The sequence below is a fragment of the Crotalus tigris genome, unplaced genomic scaffold, assembly GCF_016545835.1.
Source record: "Crotalus tigris isolate CLP2741 ecotype Arizona unplaced genomic scaffold, ASM1654583v1 scf7180000017801.1383879, whole genome shotgun sequence".
NCBI lineage: Eukaryota > Metazoa > Chordata > Lepidosauria > Squamata > Viperidae > Crotalus > Crotalus tigris.
Genome location: NW_024096646.1, coordinates 958,435 through 976,341, shown reverse-complemented (window position 1 = coordinate 976,341; position 17,907 = coordinate 958,435). Strand labels below are relative to the sequence as shown.

The 17,907-nt window shown below is 38.1% G+C and overlaps 1 protein-coding gene across 1 annotated transcript in view; it reads left to right on the top strand.

Annotated features, from left to right (window-relative positions):
• Window positions 1–13,493, top strand: part of CAND1 (cullin associated and neddylation dissociated 1) — a 32,719-nt gene extending 19,226 nt beyond the window's left edge. The window contains exons 10-15 of the mRNA XM_039342694.1: window positions 1,500–2,990; window positions 4,689–4,784; window positions 6,176–6,345; window positions 9,829–9,993; window positions 11,058–11,165; window positions 12,757–13,493. Of these exons, the coding sequence (XP_039198628.1) occupies window positions 1,500–2,990; window positions 4,689–4,784; window positions 6,176–6,345; window positions 9,829–9,993; window positions 11,058–11,165; window positions 12,757–12,981 (2,255 nt within the window). The 3' untranslated portion in view covers window positions 12,982–13,493. The remainder of the gene's footprint in view (window positions 1–1,499; window positions 2,991–4,688; window positions 4,785–6,175; window positions 6,346–9,828; window positions 9,994–11,057; window positions 11,166–12,756) is intronic.
• The last annotated feature ends 4,414 nt before the right edge of the window (window positions 13,494–17,907 follow it).

Here is a 17,907-nt window from a genome sequence, read left to right as displayed (position 1 = left end):
CAAAAAAAAGACTGGAAAGGACAAATTTGAGAGAACGGATTTCTAAATAAAATTGCCATAAATCCTTTCAATTTCTTGGAATGGCTCTTGGTTTTATGTTAAAATAAAATTGTGTCAAAATCATGGCAGCAATTAAATTGTAGCTAGGAACTCTGCTGGAAACCATTATTCTGAGACTATTGTCTGTTCCTTAGAAAAATGAAATAAAGGTCTAAATGGTTGCTGCTAAGATATGACATTACAAAAGGAGAGAATACATGTAGTTCAGGGTTGAGGAGCTACATGTAGAGTCCTTAGTGTTCTCTGACTTGGTTGTTTTCATGCAAACATTTCATTATCCAACTAGATAACAAATTCAGTGCTAGAAGGAAGTGGGGTTTACTCTCTGTTTATATTGAGTAACTAGGCTGTTGTTTTATCAGAAGCAACCTAAGATTAAATATGTTGGCATTTTTTGTATAAAGGGTTATTATTGGAGTCTTGCTTCTTGATAGAAAATTGGACCAAAGTAATGTTATTAATCTGTCACTATAGCACTGTCATTTTTTGGATTTTTTAATCTTAATTTTGTTTGGAGAAAATCACTAACATGACTGGCAGAATATCATGAAAAAACTGAAAGTTTGGCAGAGAAGTGTGAAATAATGAGAATAAAATTGCAGTGTTGTGGATGAAGTGCATTTCTGAGGAGCAGGAGTTTCATAGTGGGGGTGATGTAACTGGGAATGCTGTAGTTTGGATAATTGGCTATGGAACCTTGCCACTGATGCCACCATTGTGTCAGTTTCAAAGGTCATAAAGTTTGGGCTGGCATGTATAAGATAAATATTTCAATAAATGAACGTTAAACTGTTTAAGGCCTCAAAAATTGAGAAAAAAACTTTAAACTAGGTTTTGGAAGGAATGGCTAGTCATGCTGATAGTGGATTATAGGTGCAATATAATTCTGACCTTATGTGCTACTTACTAAATAAGCAGAAAGATTATATATCTGCTGAAACCCATATAGCTTGGATGCAAGGGTTTTCTGATACAAATCACTGCGACCTGACTATCCTCAAAAGAAAAGTTTGCTATGGTATTAGAGAGAAAGAGAAAGAAATGACCATAGGCAATTACCAGTAAGCACCTTTTGCTTTTGTAGTCACTGGGCCTTTGGTGGAAAAAAAAAGCTGCATCAAAGAGTTCTACTAAGGTAGGCACCAACCTCTTCAGGAAGAGGTGCAGTTCTGTAAGAATTTACTATTTTCTCATTTCTCAGACTTCGTAATGTAAAAGTAGAAAAATATTTATTGAGATACCAGTTACAAAATATTTATTGAGATGTGGGTAACAAATGGAGATAATATCTCATATTTCTCTTATTAATTTTTGTGTTACTGAAATATAAATTCATAGAATTATGGATACAGGTTTAGTTTAAATTAGATGTTTGGAATTGTAAGAAAAGTATATTGGAAGTATAAAATTTTACAAATTAATTATACATTCTTTTACAGGCATAATTTTTTCACTGAATGACAAATCAAGTTCTTCTAATCTGAAGATAGATGCTTTATCTTGTTTGTATGTGATCCTCTGTAATCACGCTCCCCAAGTTTTTCACCCTCATGTCCAAGCATTGGTGCCTCCTGTTGTGGCATGTGTTGGAGATCCATTTTATAAAATAACATCTGAGGCACTTCTAGTTACCCAACAGCTGGTTAAAGTCATTCGTCCTCTGGATCAGACTTCTTTTGATGCCAATCCTTATATCAAAGATTTGTTTACTTGTACAATGAAGAGACTAAAAGCTGCTGACATTGATCAAGAAGTAAAAGAGAGAGCAATTTCTTGTATGGGCCAAATCATTTGCAGTCTTGGAGATAGTCTTGGTTCTGATCTATCCAATACTCTTCAGATATTTCTAGAGAGACTAAAAAATGAGATAACTCGACTAACCACTGTGAAGGCTTTGACTCTGATAGCTGGTTCACCTCTGAAGATAGATCTGAGGCCAGTTTTAGGAGAAGGTGTTCCTATTCTTGCTTCTTTCCTCAGAAAGAACCAACGTGCTTTGAAACTTGGAACTCTGTCTGCTTTAGATATATTAATAAAAAACTACAGTGATAGCTTGACAACTGCTATGATTGATGCTGTCCTAGATGAACTTCCACCTCTTATTAGTGAGAGTGATATGCATGTGTCACAAATGGCCATCAGTTTTCTGACCACTCTGGCTAAAGTTTATCCTTCCTCACTCTCAAAAATCAGTGGCTCTATATTGAATGAACTGATTGGGCTGGTACGGTCACCGTTATTGCAAGGTGGAGCACTTAGTGCCATGCTAGAATTTTTCCAAGCTCTGGTTGTGACTGGAACAAGCAACTTAGGATATATGGATTTATTGCGCATGTTAACAGGTCCGGTGTACTCTCAAAGTTCAGCACTTACTCACAAGCAGTCTTATTATTCAATTGCCAAATGTGTAGCTGCCCTTACACGAGCATGTCCTAAAGAAGGACCAGCAGTTGTGGGTCAATTTATCCAGGATGTCAAGAACTCAAGATCTACAGATTCCATTCGTCTCTTAGCTTTGCTTTCTCTTGGGGAAGTTGGACATCATATTGATTTAAGTGGACAAATAGAGCTAAAATCTGTAATTTTAGAAGCATTTTCCTCTCCTAGTGAAGAAGTGAAGTCTGCAGCTTCATATGCATTGGGAAGTATCAGTGTCGGCAATCTTCCAGAATATCTCCCATTTGTCTTGCAAGAAATAACTAGTCAGCCCAAAAGACAATACCTTCTGCTTCATTCCTTAAAGGAAATAATTAGCTCTGCAACAGTGCAAGGTCTCAAACCGTATGTGGAGAGCATCTGGTCTTTGTTACTCAAACACTGTGAGTGTGCAGAAGAGGGTACCAGAAATGTTGTTGCTGAATGCTTGGGGAAACTTACTTTAATAGATCCAGAAACTCTGCTTCCACGCCTCAAAGGATACTTGGCCTCAGGTTTGTAGATATTCAGATATACACATACTGTATTTTGGAAATAACATTCAGAAGGTTATTGAATTATTCAGTACTAATAATAAATACAGACTTGAATAAATGGATTTTGGTATTGGTTTAAGTGATAAAGGAAGAGAAGGAAGTCTTCAACTGTCCAATTTTTAAAGAGATCTCATTAATACAAAAAAGATTTACCGTAAATGCCGGCGTATAAGACGACTTCCGCGAGCGCTGAAATCGGTGCCAAAGACGGGGGTCGTCTTATACGCCGAGTCGTCTTATACGCCGGAAATACTGGTAGTTTCCGGCGTATAAGACGACGTTCTAGGAATGCGGCCCGGCTATAAAGACAGGGGTCGTCTTATACGCCGGGTCGCCTAATACGGCGGCATATACGGTATTATGGCTATTTAAATGTTTTGAATCAGTTTATTTTGTAAGGTTTGCTACAGATAAAATGCAATATCTGATAAATTGTATATTTTAAAAATAATGTTATCATTTGGAGAATAGATTAACAATTCAATATCTAATATTTATGGGAGATAGGTGAATTATGCAAGAGGAAGAAATTTTTATAGTGATATTGTTGGAAAAGATGCACTAAGAAAAGAAAAATATGTGTTACGATTGTTACAGTTGTGCTATACAAGAGTTTACAGAATAATTAAAATTGTCCAATCCATGTTAGGACCAGTGGAGCAAGAAATCCTCTTAGTTTTCCTCTCTGTTTTTAAAGCTTAATTATTTTTCTAAAAGGATCATACTGCCAAGGAATAATCTTATTTAAAAACTTCATAGCTTCTACATATAAAATATTATATTGTAGATTTAATTTATTTTGGCTGTAGCCAATAAAACTACACTTGGATGAACTTGTAGACAATAAAAAATATTTGGCAGCAGCACACCTGATCATTTCTATTTCTTCCTGGACAGTCATCTTGGGTAGGCATATAGGAAAAATCTATATCCATGTTGAGATCTAATCAAATGTATTAATACCAGTTTAGCTGGCACAATTGGATTTCTTCTCTGCCCTTTCCCCTTCTCATGAAAATCATTTCAAAGCATTTTGATTTTTTTAATACAGTGAATAGGGAAAGAATAATTGCCCCTATCCTGTTCTATCAGCAAAACTGCTTCCACTAATGGCAATACACAGTTGGCTTCTATTCAGAAGCACTGGTATATTTTGGTTTGTTCTCACTATTCCTTCATGGCTGAAATCAGTATATGGAATTACTCCTTATTGAGATAATTTCAATTGTCTACTAAAGATTTGGGGAAATTTGGGATGTGGCTTTGCCAATCTAATAAGTCTTGTTTATTGGCTTTATACCTCGCTCTTTAATTAGGTCCCCAAGATGCTTACTAGAAATTAAAATAAAAAAAATACTAAATTAAAGATAAAATATCACAGTTTTAAAAACAAAAACAGTCAGAAATCAAACCAAGCACTTGAAATAAAGAGTAACTGTTTTTGAAAATGAGGAAAGTTTTATACTTTAATATTATATAGAGGTCATAATAATACATATGCCAAGTATATGAAGTAATTTCTGTTATTTATATAGAATTTTGTAGATAAAGCACCAATAGTATTATTACTAACATGTTTGTAATTTCTATAACTCCACAGTACAGTACAGAGAAAATAAAAATGTTCTATTATCTGTACAAATTATTTACTATTAGGATCATCATATGCTCGGAGTTCGGTAGTCACTGCTGTGAAGTTCACTATCTCTGATCACCCACAGCCCATAGATCCACTTTTAAAGAATTGTATAGGTGAGTGAAATCACAGTAATTTTAACCAGAGTATTGAATATATAAAGGGTTTGATCCAGTAATGTAATTTCAGAATAGTTTTAGAGATGGGGAAGACTTTGATTAAAGCCCTATTATATCAGCAGGTATGCTTTGTTTAATTCATCTTTTGGGAATACTGGACTTTTAAGTAGGACAATGGTAGATACTAGGTGATGCAGATGCTTGTTTTCATGCCTTGAAGCAACAAGAAATGCCATCAAAAGCAGCTGTCAGCTCTTGAAATAAAACTAACTCTATATGTAATTTCCATTAATTACTAGAGCTGTGTCATACTTCAGATTCAAAGGGCAAAGGTGTTTGGAGTCCATATGGTCTCAGTTACTTAAAGAGTTGCCAATAAGTGTTTCCTAAGTGACTGCACTCCAAAACACCTTTTTTCTCTTTGAACCCAAAATTTGTTTGTTTATAAGATTTATGTGGCTGCCCACTCAGTCTCAGTGACTTGGCAGCTTACAAACAATAGAATATAGCGCCAGTCTATTTTATTTTATTATTTTATTGTTATTTTTACTTATTTAAATTTATTAAATTTATTTACATTTATATCTGTCCTGATCCAGTGGTCCCTATGTATTACACCTATATGGATAGTAGTACCCTAGCAGATTGAAACCTCAGAGATTAAAATATCCAGAAAGAAAAATGTCTGGCAGAGTTGCAAGGAGCCACTTTTATTTTTGTTTTCTAAGTATAACTACCGTAGTTCATGAATTCTTCTGAAGTATTGAATACAGTTTTGGGGAAATCTCAATTTTAGGGAAAGGAATAGAGATTCTTGCAAGAAAATTGGCAAAATACAATTACTTACTGACATTTTCCCATTTGATTTTTTTTTTAAAAAAATTACTTTCATCCGGCTATTTACAGAATTAAGTTCTTAAGTCATGAAGCAAAGCATGCAGAATCTGTGATCTAAAATGAATAAATGCGGCGTTTATTTTTTAAAAAGGACTATTTTAAGGCATCAGTAGAGTAGCTGTGAGTTTATATATTAAACTGGTTTCAAAGCAAACAAAAACTATATATATAGGTTTGCTTGAAATCAGTTTATATATTTATGACTGGATTGTATATAGTAATCGTAAAGAAGATTTTGAGATTAAATTATACACATAATTGAGAATGGGGATATTTAGGTTATCACTGTATTTCTTATCTGAACCAAGACTCACTATTTATACCTTAGTAAACAATCCAGATGACCTTCTTGACCATGAAGGGGATAAGAGGGGAAAGACAGGTGCCTAAGGCTTGATCTAAATTTGGTTTAGCATGTTACACATTTTGTGTTCGTATTTTTCATGGAAAGTTGAACAAGATCATATGCTGATTGTCTTTAATTATTACAGGTGATTTTCTAAAAACATTGGAAGATCCAGATCTTAATGTGAGACGAGTAGCTCTGGTAACATTTAATTCAGCAGCACACAATAAACCATCACTAATAAGAGACCTTTTAGACACTGTGCTTCCGCATCTTTATAATGAAACAAAAGTGAGAAAGGAACTAATAAGAGAGGTATGTAAATTCTACTGACTGAAGAATAAGGAAGTAGTGGTGCCCAAACAATAAAAATGTTTTCTATTTAAAGTTTCAGATCCTTATTTAGGTTTGGCCTCTAATTTGAAGACAACTGTTTTGTTGCAATGGTGATTACAGATATGTCATCCAGTAGTGCCACACTAGATGGCATATATGAAGCGCAACATACTTTAAATAAACTTTGCGAAGTCTCAATTATTATTTCTTCATGTCACATAAATATATATGCCTATCATGTTAAAATCCCCACTGCCTGAAAGAAATTGCTGACTCTTTGACAAATAAGGGAATGATTACTCCGACCTCCTATTAAATACTATAGTAATGCCACTTTAGGAATTAGTGAAATCCAGGGAATTTTATTCAGTGGTGTCATTTGATTTGTGCACGTTTCATTTGAATAGTTCAATACCGAGTTCAATGCTAAGTGGACCTTGCCATAGCGCAGTAATAACACTAGGAAGAAGAAATTCAGTACTGAATATAATTTTCCATTGCTTGGTCTACTTTTTCACTTAGATAATTCCTAGATTCTCTGTTCTTATTTACTGTTCTTTGACTGTTGCTTACTTCTCACTGTGTGCTCCTGTGTGTAGGATTGCAGCTGTGTTTATGTTGCTTAGGGTATTCTTTAGAGCATGGGTTTTCAGCCTTTTGGCTCGCCTGGGCCATATTGAGCGAAGAGGAATTCTCTTGGGCTGCATATAAAATACATAGTTCATGTATATAAATATCACTCACAATTACATAATGTTAAAATTTATGATCTTGTGGGGCTGCATTACAAGCTGCCCAGGGCCACAAGCAAGCTGCAGGTTAAACACACCTGCCTTAGAGTATCATTTAAACCAGTGGTTCTCAACCTTTCTAATGCCGCGACCTTTTAATACAGTTCCTCATGTTGTGGTGACCCCCAACCACAAAATTATTTTCGTTGCTACTTCATAACTGTAATTTTGCTACTGTTATGAATTGTAATGTAAATATCTGATATGCAGGATGTATTTTCATTGTTACAAATTATACTGTTATAATTTCAGTATAATAGTTATACTGAAGGCCTGTGTTTACAGTAGCTGAAGCAGATTGGATTAAAACAGAATGGCTGCATTTGTGCAACTTATGAAGCTTGATTACTTTAAACTTGATGTCAGTGTTGCTTTTTTTGTGTGCAGTCTTAGTGAATTATGGAAATATAGCCCCTTTATTCTTCTAGTGTTATGTGATTCAGAAAATGGGTCATTTCAGCTGGTCCAGCTAGTCCAGGGGTAGGCAACCTTGGCTTTTTTATGACTCGTGGACTTCAACTCCCAGAATTCCTGAGCCAGCCATGCTGAGGGGAAAGGGAGAGGTTTCCAAGCTGAGCCATGCTGGCTCAGGAATTCTGGGTATTGAAGTCCACGAGTCATAAAAGAACCAAGGTTGCCTACCCCTGAGCTAATCAGTGGTTCCTCTTCTTTTCTCCCCCCAGCTCCCCACCCTAGCTCAATCAGCAGCTCAGTTCTGGAGCTGTGCCTGCCAGAATCTTAGGAGAAATTTTTGGAAGGAGGTCTTGTCTATTGAGGCAGAGGCAGCAGAAGGGAAATCCATTCCTTCCTCCCATCCCACTGCTGGTTCCACTGAGCAATAATCAACTGCTTTTGGTGCAGCAGCCAGGGCAAGAAGAATGGGGGGCATTACTGCAGCAACTGCAAGAAAAGGCCCTTGGAGCGTCTTGATTCCACACTAGGAGCAGATTCATTTTGCCCCCCCCCCTTTCCCGGCTTTCCAGAGGCACACTAGGAAACAGAGAAAAGGCAGGCAGCAGGGGAAAGGGAAACACATGCTGCTGACCAAAACATCCACTCAAAGCAGTGTTCATCTCCAAAGCCCCCCCCCCCTTTGATCTCTTCCCTTTTCATTGCCTGGATCAGTTTTCCTTCTCCCACCTGTAATGAAATGGCGCTCCCTTCCCCTGCATCCCACAAGTAGGAAGCCATCAAGTGGGAGGAGGAGGAGGGATTGGGCAGCAGGAATCAAAAAGTACATGCTGTCTTATGCAGGGATCACAGAGGAGGAGAGGACAAGGGGGGGGGAATCAGCTGCCGTGGGAAGAGAGGAAAAAGCTCTGAGTGAGCAAAGTTGTCTTTAGCCATCAAGGAAAAGCGGAGGGCACCAACTGCACTGCAGGGCAAGAAGTAAAGGATGGAAGAGAGGAGGGGGCTCAGAGTTGGGGATGCGCGCACAGGGCGGTAGGGGGATAGGAGGAAGACGGGCTTTGATAACTGGCCGCTTGCCAGAAATCACAATACCCCTGAGGGAGCGATGCTTCTCTGAGCCAGAATGAAACCGAACGTCCTTCAGAGAACTCCAGGCCTGCCTGAATGAAGATCAGCGGCTTTCCCTTCCACTTGGCTCTGCTAGGCCCACACGGAATCCGGGGCTCTCTGACAGGGCAGGACTCGGCAGAGGTAGGTGGGGGAACAGTGGGCAGGAGAATCGGTGGCAGGAGGGGAAGGGCTGTTCTGCGGGCTGTCTCTCACCTCTTCAGGCAAAGACTACTGGATCTGCGGCTGCTTTGGCTGCCCACCAGGCGGGCGGTCTTGGAAGGGTCGCAAACTCCTCTCCCTGCAGGCAGTCCTCTGCTACCCCCCCCCCCCAGACTTGCCGTTTCCATCTAGCGCAGGTGATTCCCACTGAGCCCGCCAGAATTAGCAATCGGGACAGCGGAGGAAGTTTCCAACTCCGGTTAGCACCACTCAGTGCCTTCCTGCACCCGGGAAGCATTTGGACTAAGCCGACCTTCCATGGTTTGTGGGGCAAAGCCGAGCAATATTGCGCTGACTCCTCCGCAGAATATGAGGAGAGACCAGCTCGGCTGTGAAAAGACTTCCCTGGAAAAAGCGTTCCTGTTTGATTCAGCCGAAGGACATCCGGGACCGCACTGAGAGCCTTTAAACTTAAAGTCATTCCCTGATCCTGAGGTGGATGCAGCCGTCGAGATGCAAAAGAACACCGCCGCGTACCTTAGACTAAGTTCCTAAGACCATCGGAAATATGTGTTTTCCAATGGTCTTAGGCGACCCCTGTGGAAGGGTCGTTCAACCCCCAAAGGGATCGCGACCCACAGGTTGAGAACCACTGATTTAAACGTTTTAAATCATTTAAAACACGTTTGCACAGTTTGAGAGCCAGCTAAGAACTTGATCTAATTGTTGATGAATGACTATTGTAAACATCTATTTAGTTTTAAACTAGAAACTGAAATACAGTGCCATGAAGATAGAATTAGTATTGGAATTTTGTAATGAAGTTAACTTCCAGAGCAGGGGTCTTCAAACTTGGCCCTTTTAGGACTTGAGGAATTCTGGGAGTTTCCTAATGACTTTTCTTTATGGTCATCATTTTTCAACACATTCATTCAATTATTAACGATAATTAAATTTAATGAATGCTCTTATTTTCTCATTTGATTTGCAGGTTGAAATGGGGCCATTTAAACATACAGTTGATGATGGTCTTGATATTAGAAAGGCAGCTTTTGAGTGTATGTATACTCTGCTAGACAGTTGCCTGGATAGACTAGACATCTTTGAATTCCTAAACCACGTTGAGGATGGTTTGAAAGATCACTATGATATTAAGGTTAGTTTTTATATATGTATATAATAACTGTATGTATGTATGTATGTATGTATGTCTTTGGTTAATCGGGTTTTCTCCCGTGTCAAATTGGAAGTGTCCAATTTGTCCAAAGGCCTACATACAAACACCTGCGAAAACCTCAGAAAACACACACACACGTGTGTGTGTGTGTGTAATATAATAACATAATTTTCAATGAAGTGCAACATGTATTAGGAATAAAATGTTTCATATAAAAAGATTGGGCATTTAAATATCTATTTCTAATACCAAATGCTAATTTCTATGATTTATTATTGCCTCAGGGGAGCTCCTCTGTCAGTAGTAGCTGAAGATGGGTTAAAACAACTGCCACATCTTGAGCAAGACTGCTTCAGTCTGCATCATCCTTAATTAGAGAAAATGTGCAGAGGCCTAGATTCGTATTAATAGAAGAGGGCTTGAACTATTTTCAGAACTCCTGACAGAGACCTGTCTTTCCACCTTTACGTAGGACAAAGTGCAAACAAAGCAGCACTGATCTTGCTGGTAGTTCTTTGTGTACGAATGGCATCAGCACTAGCATGTACCTTTTAGCAATGGAGGTATGAAGGCATTGGGTCTTGTTCAAAATATAGCAGTTGGTGGTATAAAATAATTGACTTGAAGAAAAAATACATCTTGGTGGAACCAGTGTTAAGTGTCTGGATAGGATGGCGAATGAAGTATAGAATTCATTATTTTATTTTCTGATAGTTGCTTAGTTTAAATTGACAAATTGTGTTAAAATAGAAATGAGACCTACAAATATATGTCCACAGAAATATCAAAGTTATAGCAGGAATTAAATACACAATAGTACACACATATTAATTACATATGTTATGCCACATATTATTTGCATTATACATTATATTACATTATGTAACATTACATATGTTAACAGCATACTCAGTGGGCACAGAACACTAATGGGGGGGGGGGACAAAATAGAAAGAAATGATTGATCTTCTGAATAGTAGTACATACGGTGCAACATTTCATTGCCATGTCCAATTTATTCAAGTTATCTTTCTCCTAACCAGATGTTAACATTTTTAATGCTGGTGAGACTATCTACTTTGTGTCCAAGTGCAGTACTGCAGAGGTTGGATAGACTGGTTGAACCCTTACGTGCTACATGCACAACCAAGGTGCAGTATGAATTTATTTACCTTAATATACAATTTGTAAAACAGAATTACATTAATTCAGAACCAATCACCAGCCCCTCATATTAAGCCTGATGTCAACGTTGCTAACATTGGATGTTCTTGCTTTGACAAAATATGCATAGCTGTGTGGTATTTTTAGAGTTAACTTAAATCAGACATGTCAAACACGAGGCCCAGGGCCAGTTGCAGCCTGCGAAGTGGTTTCATGTGGCCCGCGAAGCCATCCTAGAAACAGTGAGGGAATGGCCCCCTCTGCCTTGGCCCTGGTCCAGGCCAGCCGGGAGCCAATGTACAATTTTGTAGTGGCCATCTATGCTGAAACACATTCAGTCTTAGCTCCACAAGGCTGTCTGGAAACAGCGAGGAACCAGGAGAACGTTGAGCAGCAGCCTTGAGGAAGTGGGGCTGGGCTTGGTGCTGCGGGTGCTCAAGGGCCAGGCTGGGCATTTGACCTCTGCTGCCCAGGCTCCGAGCAGCCCATACCACCATCCAGCCCCCCCCCACATGGCCTGAGAGGAACAGTGAGGCTCTTCCAGAGGATCATGCCTTGGCACTTGCCCTGGTCCCACCCCCTTCTGCCAGAGACCCTCAGATCTGTCCCACTCCTGCCCAGGACCCCATAGGCACCCTTGACGTGAAAGATGTAGAGCTGGCCACGCCCACCCAGTAGGCCACGCCCACTTTATCCATGCCCACCCAGTAGGCCACACCCATCCGGCCCCCTGAGGGCAACCGCAATGCTGATGCGGCCCTCAATGAAATTGAGTTTGACACCCCTGACTTAAATGATGCTGGGAGGGGAGGAGAAAGAATGTGGGTGGGGATTACTTTAGATAAGAAGCCCAGAAAAGGAACCTTTGCTCTTCAAACTGATTGGAGAACAGTGATTTATGACAACAAATTAAGGGAGGAAAATATGTAGCAAAATATATGCACAGGAGAGGGGAATTCAGATCTTGGCATCCATCCATGGTGTGCTGACACTTTGTTGCACGAATAAAGACTTTTTAGGATAAACAATGCCTGGAAGTTCTTTGAAGTGTTTCATTAGTCGGAACCTTGACACCTAGCACACCTCACTTTTTCTAAAATTGTGATTTAGAGAGTAATCTGTGTGATTTTTTTCCAAGGAGGATACATTTTAAAAACATTATTCCTGTCAGGCTGTTTCCCACCTATCCCCAGTTTCTGTTCTTACATAAAACAGTCTTATTGCTTCTGTTTGTTGTCCAGAAGTTGCTCCCCCCCCAAACAGGTTCTGTTATCAGAATTGCTTTTAATCTTTATTAAAGTACATAGGATCAGAACACTTTTTATTCCTACCATGAGTTTTTTTAAATTGGAAGATAACATTTTGTAACAGCCTCAATAGTGAATAAAAGGTAGTAACATAATCTTCAGTCATAAATAATGATTTTCAGATAATAAAGTTGCAAGACATTCTGAAGAACTTTTATTCTGATAGTACTGTATACTACTTACAGTGTGGTACGTTTACATTGTTTGCATGTCTTTTTAATTTAATTTTGTTGAATTATTACTTAAATATCATTTTGTTTAAATAAAACAGGTAAAAGCAAACTCTGTGAAGCAAGAGTTTGAAAAGCAAGATGAACTGAAGCGATCAGCTATGAGGGCAGTAGCAGCATTATTAACTATTCCAGAAGCTGAAAAGAGTCCACTAATGAGTGAATTTCAGTCACAGATAAGCTCTAATCCTGAGCTTGCAGCCATCTTCGAAAGCATCCAGAAAGATTCATCATCCACTAATTTGGAATCAATGGACACTAGTTAGATACTCAAACAGGGACCATTAATTTTAACCATACAATGCACTGAATTTACAAATTAAAAAAACAAAAACAGAAAAATATCTAATCTTCACAATGTTCCATTTTACTTTTATGGAGACAGTTTGGCTTTTTTCCATTGTTGTTTTTTTAGCATTTATTCCAGAATATGTATTTCCATAACTCCAAAGTTGTAAGCCACATATGTTTTAGTGGATTTGGATATCCATTAAATAGAAATAAAAGTTAAAACGCATGATGTATGGAAATAGATTCCAACATCCATTTGCCCTGTAATGTTTAGGATTAAAAGTTTAAAAACTTGTGGCCATGATTTTTCATTTTTTTTCTTGAAACTAAACCAAACAATTGTTTTATCTTACTTTGCCTGGCAGATTGGCTGAAAAAAAAAACCTGAAGAGTTACCATCATACATCTTAGGTACAATTTTAAAATGGAAACACAAGTAAATGTCCTTTTTAAACTTGTGGGAATAAACAGTTTTTGTTCACACTAATTTTGTATGAGAAAGTTTACAAATGTGTGTGAAGTAGCATGTGCAATTTATTCATAACTAAATTCAGATTAATATATTGATGCAGGCCGTGCTCTCCTTCATAAATAATGCAGTTAATATATTTCATTGCAATTATTTACATATATATCCTGCCAAGTCAATTTTTCATCAGTATAAAAAATCAAAAGTATAAGCAGCTATATACAAAACAATGAACAACAAATTGTACTCTTAAGCAAAGAAAGATGCAGGTAGCGTAGTTCCCACAGGACAGTTTATACAAACGGGATGAGAGACTGCTGATTTGTGCAAAGAAAATTCTAAACTTATTTTTAATTTTCATTTATTTGGGTGGTTTTTAGCATTATTATTTGAAAATCCAAAAGCAAGGTATTTAAAAATGGTTTTCAAAAGTCTACCAAATTTTCAAGAGGCATTGAACATTCTTAACCAGACCTGCACAGCATATGGTTCACCAAGCCTCCTTGTATGGCCCACCAGTATTTTTTTAAAATGATTAAATTCACTGCCACTGCCCTAAAACATGCACTGTCAAGTGCCTCCAGGCCTCATTGCTTCCATCAGCTCTCACATTGCTTCTGCACTATTAACTTGCTGATTGGGATGCCAGGGATTCTTTTGCGGCCTGCAATGGTTTTTATTTTACCATTATGGCCTGCTCTTAACAATTGAGATAGTGATAAGTGGAATGAAAAAATAGCTGGTGCCCATCTCACCACCTTATTTTTGATGCAAATCTTGTGATATTCTAGCAATAGCAAGGACTGCTACCTAGAGCCAAAATTACAGATTTCTTCTATAGCTTAAAATATAACGATTGTCAAAGAAAACACCAAGTTTTTCAATTACATTTATATCTGAGAGCAACTGAAAAATGGAAGGACATAATGTCAGTTTAAAAGAAGGCAAGAAAAGACAAATGACCTGACTATACAGTAAGTACAGTAGCAGGGAAAAGATTCAGACAGAGAATTAAGTTTCCACCTTCTTTTCCTGCATTACACAGAGCTGTTTTAGAAGATGACAAAGGCGAAAAGTAACTGTATCTTTCTTTTTCTCTCCCTCCTCCTTGCTCTAGCTATGCTGACATCCTTCTAGAAGTATATTCCTAGCACTAGGAAAATCTGAGGGGAATATTTCTTTTACTCTTTTCCTGCATTACCTATCCAAGAAGTATGAACAAGGCTAATCTTCTGAACTGATTAGCAGGCAGAATAATGGCTCTTATGCATACTGTATATACTAGAGATTTGCTCTTATTTTATCTTCACTTAAGACAACAGACAATGCTAGATTTTAACTCAAAGTTTTCACCATTCCTCTGAATGATTTGTCTGCAATTAAACAAGGAAAGTATGCTGGGATTCACTCCCAACGTGTTTTTTTTACCAGTAATAGTTGTAAGAGCAGGGCTTTTTTTTTCTCTCATAGAATGCCCAGAACAGAGTTCCGGCACCTTTTTTGGATGGAACCTTGTAGGATAGGCAAGACGGGTTATATGACGCGGGTTCTGGCACCTTTTTTTTGAATTTTAGAAAAAAAGGATTGTGTAGGAGGGTCTATTTCTTTTTCTGTGTAATGAAGTAACATTTTGTATTTGCGTGTTTCTGTTCACCCCTGTTGGGTCTTTATTTGTGTGTAAGCGTACACTGGGAAGCAGAGTTCCATTCTGATTATATTAGGTGGAAGGAACACGGGTGAACCAGAATAGAACAATTGGCAATATTAAAGCCTATCTCTCCATTAGATATCCCCTGGAGTGTTCCTCCCCATTTTCAATTCAGTCCTTATTTTTGCTAATTTTTCTCTCACAACAAACTTGTTCAATTTTTGGAGATCCTGCTAACAATCTTGACCTTCTTTATGTAATTCTTTTCCAATATTGCATTGAATTGGAAAACAAAAATCAATATTGCTACAACAAAGCATAATCTACCGATAGACCAAATACATGTTTTAGACTGACTAAAAAGAAATCTTTCATGGTTCACTCTGGACCTGTCACTTTTAAAGGTTTTTTAAATATATATGCTGACACATGGACTAGTTCAGTAATTCTGAATGAACCAAGAATGCTGATTCCCCTGCCCCAATGGAAGCATTAAAAAATTACTAATATCTGTTTTTGTCTTTAAAAATGACCTGACCTAAAATCATACATAGATTTAACTATTTCAGCATGCTCTGAAGCAGTATTTAGAAATACTGCTTTAGAATGCAGTAATAAATTACACATCAAATGTTCTGTAGTTTTTATTAACTTTAATTGGAGAGTTTTGTTTAAACATAAATTTTAGCTTTTTGCTAAAATTGACTACATTTGTATTGTGTGAACACAAAGGTAGGCTGCATTCTTTTTCAGTTTTGCAAAATGATTCCTCTGAACCCCCAATGCTATGTAATTTAGAATAAAAATACATGGTAGCATGCTGTTAACTAGAGATTCCAGTTTAAAATATTTTATTGACATAATATGCTCATAGTCGCAGAACGAACTTCTTGTATCCTTCAATATATTAATTTTCATATTCATAGTATTCAGTCTTTTATAATCATCTGTCTTTTATTGCATATCATTTGGGTTTCCAGCAGCACAACATCTACATAGAAAGATGCATGGGTATTCACATCTCTGGCTATTTTACATTACTGTACACATTCCTTATATATATATCCATAAATTCATTCAACAATGAAGAATACATTATATATTACTTTATTTCCTGCACAAATGAACCATTTGCTAGGCATTCCATGCTTCACTTGTATCATTCATGCATTCAGCAACTAATTGTAAACTCATTAAGCAAAATGTTCCAGAATTCAAGCCTTTATCAAGCCTCACACACTTTATCATACTCTTTAAATCAACAAATGTCTAATAAACTTGCTTTCTCACATTTTTACCTTGCATCCTCAGCATGTTGATGTACTGCATGTATCTCTTTCGTAAGCAGGCAACAGCATTATGAATATAAATTAGTCTCCAGATTAGAGATTATTGCTTGCTTGTGTGCATAGCTAAGATAAAACTAGATTTTGACTACTACTTGCATTTTGGCCTAAATATCCTAAAACTGACTGGTACATCCTTTATTCAGATGGAAAAAATGCATAAGGCATGATCCATACCCATACAGTATTATAGAATCTATTCCAGATTCTTAAAAGGCATTTGTTTAATTTTTAATATTTCTATTGTGGTAGTTAAATTACAGCTTTTATTTGTTATTACCAGGAAAACATGCCACTGTTATTACCAGGAAAACATGCCACTGATTTTCAGCAATAATGGAGATAGTGGGTATCACATGGAATATTAGTGCCTTGGGTTATCTTAATATTTTACAATTGTAGTGATTAAAACATTCCTGTTCCTTCAGTATTTTTTCTTCAAAATCAGAAAACGTGCAAAGGCAATGTTTCCTGATACTTGGGAAGCAAGAATGATAACTGAGCCATGTCTGTAGTTGAGTCTACTTGGGAACAGCCAGCAGGATTCTGCTCACCTTTGGAAACTATTCTCCATCACACAACCTGCATTCCTATATCTTTGCTCTGCTCGTGAACTCTCAGCTATATGATTTGAACTAGTTTGTGGAACTCTGACCTAAATTCTGGACTGAAACAGGCCACTTTTGTTTCTCTGTGGTTGTCATGCCTTATTTCCCAATCCTGCATGCTGTAGGCTGCCTGCCTTTTAATCCTGTCTGTTGTCTCTCATGGTTATGGCTGGGCAGAACTCTGTGGACCTCTGACTCTGGATTTCTGAATTCTCAGCTTTGGAGCTGCACAGATTCCCACAGGAATAGCTCTTGATTACCAGGCAAGGTCTTATCTTCTCTGTGGGTACAACTGCTCAGCCAGAAATTCTATCTGCCATTTTAGTTGTTTAAAGTAGACTTTCATCATTAAACCAATTGTAACTTGCCTTGATATGATTGCTTTGTCTAGAACAGACAATCAGCTCTGCTACCTGTTTACTGGATCCCTGCTCTTCCTAGCTGCTGAAAGCCTCTAGGGCAGGCATCCCCAACCCCCAGTCCATGGACCAGTACCGGGCCGCAGCATGCCAGCAACTGGAAAGCCCCATCCACAGGGTGCAGGCAGCACACAAAACCACGCCCCCTCTGGTCCACGGAAAAACTTCTCTCCACGACTTCCGGTTCCAGATTGCGGCGCTGGCGGTCGTGTAGAGAGAGTTGCTTCTTCGCCGGCCGGTTTCCCTTTGCTGGTAGACCCTGAATAGGGTCGAAAGTCACCCTGGAGGGGCGACCACCATTGAGGAGGGCCCTCGTCTGACCACGAAAGGGTGGCAGCTTCTTCTGCAATCTGAAGCAGCTCCTTAGGGCCGACGGAGAAAAGATTGGTCATTAACATGGCTGATCACTTA